Source organism: Monopterus albus, unplaced genomic scaffold, assembly GCF_001952655.1.
Source record: "Monopterus albus unplaced genomic scaffold, M_albus_1.0 scaffold105.1, whole genome shotgun sequence".
NCBI classification, from domain to species: Eukaryota; Metazoa; Chordata; class Actinopteri; order Synbranchiformes; family Synbranchidae; genus Monopterus; species Monopterus albus.
The window spans coordinates 152,666-159,104 of record NW_018127985.1 but is presented as its reverse complement, the minus strand read 5'-3'; the positions used below and the strand labels follow the sequence as shown (position 1 = coordinate 159,104).

General features: G+C 42.6%; 1 protein-coding gene across 1 annotated transcript in view; it reads right to left on the bottom strand.

The window, feature by feature from the left end:
- Positions 1-3,642: 3,642 nt before the first annotated feature.
- The window catches only part of LOC109965961 (solute carrier family 22 member 17-like), a 62,130-nt gene continuing 59,333 nt past the window's right edge, over positions 3,643-6,439 (bottom strand). Inside the window, exon 3 of the mRNA XM_020610441.1 lies at positions 3,643-3,744. Coding sequence (XP_020466097.1) covers positions 3,643-3,744 — 102 coding nt within the window. The remainder of the gene's footprint in view (positions 3,745-6,439) is intronic.

Genomic DNA, 6,439 nt, shown 5'->3' with positions numbered 1-6,439 from the left:
ACACGGGCCTCAAGCAACCAAAACAAACAGGTACAGTGCTCCGGGGGAAATTCAATGTTGATGAGCTGACCATTCATAGCCGCAGGGACTTCACTAGCCGGCTGCTTGCAGGTTAGACCCGATCAGGTAAAACGGTGAGTCCCTGAATATTATGACCATTCAAGGAAATCCTTAAATTGTCATGTAATTCTTAATTTTGTTAGAAAAAAAGTCTCACGAGCGAGAGCTTGGGAGACTGGTATAAACCACATTGGTTCTGCATAGACATTCTAGAACATGCGTACACCTAACTTTTTGAGCTTTGGGTCATGTCTAAGATGATAATTCACCATTTTCACATTGCAGATAAATCAGAAAGCAAGGAAAGGCCCCCTGGGCTCTTTAAAGAACTTGAAGACATTGTCCTTGGCCTTAGGTGAAAACAATATTGAAGATGTCTGGTGTTTCAGTAAAATCCTAAAATAAAACATATAAATGTGAGGATGTCTACATTGTCTGGGCAGAGGATTGACCTCTTTGCAGTCAGGGATTCCACTCCTGCTGGTTTAGAGGTGAAATGAGGACTAAGGCTGGTTCACTATGAGCCAAGCAGCAGAGATGTCACATTTCTACAGTTTGTGTTCTGCCTGTTCAACGGCTGTTTCCAAAGCTGCTCCTGCACTCTCCCTGACTGATTGATTAGGTTCCACCATGATTACAGAGCACCGTGAATGCTGACTTGAGGCTCTCCATTCACCTGATTGTGTGTTTGAGTGAGAGAGAGAGAGAGCTATAGACATGGAAAAACAAAGTACAACCACGGTATCAGACTGTCAAATTCTCTTTAGGTTCCCGATGAGGGAAAAGCCAAAGTTCCCTGCTGTGCACAACAACATCTTGCTCTTGTTAGAAACGGAAGTGCCAGGCACAACGAGGTAGTGTCTTATTGGCAATTAATGCGTGGTTTACATGTGTGGTGGACCATGAGGGGGATCTGTACAGATCAGAGATCAGCTATGATCTGTTACACCAGATGATATGTTAAATGATATGTTTGTATATTTTCTAACCAGCTTCCCTTGTACAAATAGAGAACCTATTATTTTGAGCAAAGATGTTTCTGTTCTACGAGCTAATTTGTGTCAAGTTTACTGTGGCCTTAAAAGGACCCTTTTCTATTAAAGGAACACACTTCTCTGAGGAAAAACATTTAAAAAGGTTGAAATCTCTGTAACAGAGGTCGAGCTACCGACCAACTCGGTCTGTGTTATGGTTCAAGCTCCACAATCTATGGATCCCCACCCCATGCCCCTCGGGCTGTCACAGAACTGACTTGGTCAAACCTCAGGTGGTTTATGAGCCACAGACATGCTCCAAATACAGTGGTGTGACAAAGTGTTTGCCCCCTTACTGATTTCTTATCTTTTTGCATGTTTGTCACACTGTAATGTTTCAGATCATCAAACAAATTTAAATATTAGTCAACGATAACACAAGTAAACACATCATGCAGTTTTTAAATGAAGGTTTTTATTATTAAGGGAAAACAAAATCCAAAACTATATAGCCCTGTGTGAACAAGTGTTTGCCCCCCTGTCAAAACACTGGTTTATCGCACCTGAGTTCAATTTCTCTAGCCACACCCAGGCCTGATTACTGCCACACCTGTTCGCAATCAAGAAATCACTTAAATAGGACCTGCCTGACAAAGTGAAGTAGACCAAAAGATCCTCAAAAGCTAGACATCATGCCGAGATCCAAAGAAATTCAAAACCAAATGAGAAAGAGAATAATTGAGCTCTATCAGTTTGGAAAAGGTTATAAAGCCATTTCTAAAGCTTTGGGACTGCAGCGAACCACAGTGAGAGCCATTATCCACAAATGGCGAAAACATGGAACAGTGGAGAACCTTCCCAGGAGTGGCCGGCCGACCAAAATTACCCCAAGAGCGCAGCGACAACTCATCCAAGAGGTCACAAAAGACCCCACAACAACATCCAAAGAACTGCAGGCCTCACTTGCCTCAGTTAAGGTGAGTGTTCATGACTCCACCATAAGAAAGAGACTGGGCAAAAATGGTTTGCATGGCAGAGTTCCAAGACGAAAACCACTGCTGAGCCAAAAGAACATAAAGGGCCGTCTCAGTTTTGCCAGAAAACATCTTGATGATCCCCAAGACTTTTGGGATAATACTCTGTGGACAGACGAGACAAAAGTTGAACTTTTTGGAAGGTGTGTGTCCCATTATGTGTGGCGTATATGTAACACCGCATTTCAGAAAAAGAACATCATACCAACAGTAAAATATGGTGGTGGTAGTGTGATGGTCTGGGGCTGTTTTGCTGCTTCAGGCCCTGGAAGACATGCTGTGATAAGTGGAACCATGAATTCTGCTGTGTACCAAAATATCCTGAAGGAGAATGTCCGGCCATCCGTTTGTGACCTCAAGCTGAAGCGAACTTGGGTTCTGCAGCAGGACAATGATCCAAAGCACACCAGCAAGTCCACTTCTGAATGGCTGAAGAAAAACAACATGAAGACTTTGGAGTGGCCTAGTCAAAGTCCTGACCTGAATCCAATTGAGATGCTGTGGCATGACCTTAAAAAGGCAGTTCATGCCCGAAAACCTTCCAATGTGGCTGACTTACAACAATTCTGCCAAGATGAGTGGGCCAAAATTCCTCCACAGCGCTGTGGCAGACTCATGGCAAGTTATCGAAAACGCTTGATTGCAGTTGTTGCTGCTAAGGGTGGCCCAACCAGTTATTAGGTTTAGGGGGCAAACACTTATTCACACAGGGTTTTGTAGTTTTGGATTTTGTTTTCCCTTAATAATAAAAACCTTCATTTAAAAACTGCATGATGTGTTTACTTGTGTTATCTTTGACTAATATTTAAATTTGTTTGATGATCTGAAACATTACAGTGTGACAAACATGCAAAAAGATAAGAAATCAGTAAGGGGGCAAATACTTTTTCACACCACTGTATATATATTCCAATAGTTCCCTCTTCTATTGGAATGCGAGACAGCACAGAGGCACTAATCCTGTGTAGTGTACAGAAACCTATTTAAGGATAAGGATAAGGATAATCACCTTTATTGGCCAAGTATGTCACACACAAGGAATTTGTTTCTGGTACAGAACCGATTTATAAAACATCTTAGGATGTAGCATTATGGACTGGTTTAAATGTGTCTGTACATCACCAACGCCCCTGGTGATGCTAACCACCTGACCATCTTCTTGTTATTATTTACACTACTGTCACTGTTTGCACATGGCTTTGAGTTTCATCATAGCCCATTAGGCTGTACCATTTAGTTTATCCTAATTACTTTAATTCAGTTTTCATATTCCATTTATTCTGTGTTTATTCTACTTTTATTCTATTTTAGTTTCCTAAATTTATTATGTTTCTTAACCCTTGTGCTCTTATTTAAGGTGACAAGTGACTCCGGGTCCCACAGACCCGAACAGAGCACAAGGGTTAAATGGTATGGGCATTCAGTATTAGAGAGAGAGAAACAGTATTTTTCTGTATGTCCTGCACATACAGTGAATTGACAATAAAAAAATGTTTGATCAAAAACACAAAAGGTGTGTGTGTGTGTGTGTGTGTGTGTGTGTGTGTGTGTGTGTGTGTGAGCGTGCGCGTGCATTACCCAGCATAGCCCAGGCCCAAGCAGCCAGTCAGGATGCCCAAGATGAAACACACCTCTTCCACTGGGACCATCCAATACTGACCACACACCAGATCCCACTGGACAAGCACACACGGGGGGTGGGGAGGTTATTTTTATCTCATGCAGTCTACATAAACCTAAAATTTGATGTGGTCCTATAGCCGTTGTAACAACTGCTTTCAATAAAAATAATAAAATGAACCAATGATGGGTGGTGTTTCTAATTATGTGTAACTGCCGTACACTTATGTCACATTCTTGTCAGTTTCCACCAACATGATGTCACTATGTATTCAAACACAGTTCAAGTTCAAATTTATTTATATAGCGCATCTATACGTCCTGTCATCTCAGGACACTTTACACAGTAAGGTCTAGACCTCCGACAAACCCCGGTCCTTGGTGGGCGGCCTTCTGTCTTGACTGGTTGGGGTGAGTGGATAGAGGAGAGAGAAAATAAAAGAAAGGCAACAAGCACAACAACAAACAATCAAATACTGGTCAGGTTGATGTGGCCGGTGGCTGCTTATCAGAAACATAGAGCTCCAGAGCCAGGGCTACCTGCAGAAAGGTATAGGGGGAGAGAGAGAGGACACACTACAGGAGAGAGAGAGGACACACTACAGGAGAGAGGAGACACAAAGTTAGTGATGTGTAATGGTGGCATATACAGTAGAAGCATAGAGAGAGAGGAGAGGAGAGGAGAGGGGAGGAGAGGAGGGAAACTCAGATCATCATGCCCCCCCAGCAGCCTAGGCCTATAGCAGCATAACTAAGGGAAGGCTCAGGGTCACCTGATCCAGCCCTAACTATAAGCTTTATCAAAAAGGAACGTCTTAAGTCTAATCTTAAAGGTAGAGAGAGTGTCCGCCTCCCGAACTGAGACTGGGAGTTGGTTCCATAGGAGAGGAGCTTGATAGCTAAAGGCTCTGCCTCCCATTCTACTTCTGTGGACTCTAGGAACCACAAGTAAACCTGCACTCTGAGAGCGAAGCGCTCTGTTGGAATGATAAGGCTCTATGAGGTCTTTAAGATATGATGGAGCCTTGTCATTAAGGGCTTTGTTTGTTAAGAGAAGAATTTTAAATTCTATTCTGGATTTTACTAGGAACCACAAGTAGGTTTATGTGTGATTTAAAAGACATATCCTAATCAAAAATGACTCTAAGGTTCCTCACAGTAGGACTGGAGGCCAGACCTATGCCATCTAAAGTAACTATATGATAAGACAGCAGATTTCTAAGGTTTTCAGGTCCAACACAATGACTTCATTTTTGTAAGAGTTTAGAAGTAAGAAGTTACAGGTCATCCAGGCCTTTATGTCTTTAAGACATGCTTGAAGTATGACCAACGGATCTGATTCATTTGGCTTCATAGATACATTTTTCGGAGGCGACAGTGGTGTGGTGGGTAGAGCAGTCGTCTCCCAACCAGGTCAGTGGATGGAACTCCTGCGGGAGCTCTATCTCTCTGATCCCAGCGCTGTAAGGCCTACCTGTGATCAGACATTCAGTAAACTTTCTGTTGATTTTAAACAGTCCTCTCCTGTCTTCACTTCTTGTGCTTCCAACAAAAGAATCAGGTTAATTTCTAACAAATGGTGCCATGACCCGGATGGAACGACTTCAAGCTAGTGTCCGACAGGGGGCCGCGTGAGATCAGCAGAGACCTGAGGATGCGCGATCTGCGGAAGTACTTCTTCAGACAATTTGCCAGCCGGCATTCATAAAAACAGGTAAGCAGAATACCTTTTCTATAATATACAGAAATTCTGCACATTGGGCACTCTAAAACGCTGAATTGTCTGATTGAGGATCTTCTCCAATTGGTAAATTGTTTTAAAAGAGAAGTAAAAGCATGTTATCTGTGTCTGAAGCCTGATTACATGTAAAGTCTCAACCACATAGCCTCACGTGAGGGAGAGTTCATGAGTGTCCTAGTCTTAGACCGTTTGGCTTCATAAAACATGTAAAATCCATCACATGAATGGATAACCACTGAAAGGTTGTCTTCCAAATTTAATGAGACATTTGATACTATTTAATTCCAGGTTTTATAAAATCAAGCCTGAAGCCGGGAACAAACCCCGTTGGTGCTAGAGTTAGCGAAGTCACTATATAGTGAAGTTTGGTTAAAGTTAAATTATTAATGAGGACACAGGGGCAAGTTTGTTGTGTTCCATAATTATTGTGGGGTGGCTTCCTACTTGAAAGAGATTTTCGACTGTCTTGAGAAACAGCGTACCAAGCATCTTCCTGTTTGAGAATTCCTGTACTCATACAGCTCTCAAGTAGTTCTGTGTGAGGGGCATTGGAATAGCAGTTTGGGATTATAGAGTTACGGTATTGCAGGTTTTGGTGTCTAAAACAAGTGATTTGACTGGGATACCCTCAACAGCCAAGCACACAGAGCCTCTGTGTTCTTGACTGGGTCAGTCACGTGGACGCTGTGCCATTCACTGAAACTTGTTGATATGTGTTTGATATGTGTTTCTGCTAAGGCACTAAATATATGTGAACGGTGGAAAGAGAGCAAATCTGATTGCTCTCAAACATAAGTCCTCTGCTTCATTGACCTCACAAATGCCTGTAACAATTCCTGAATCTCCAGAGACACAACCACTTGAGGACAAAGAAAACATGCCCACCCCTGCTGAGGCGCGCTCACTGTTGACTTTTCTCCAGTCTCAGCTTCAAATGCCACAAACTACACCAACCCAGACGAGAGAGATTTCTTCAGACATGAGTTCCTTGGTGGTTGTTAAAAATGGCC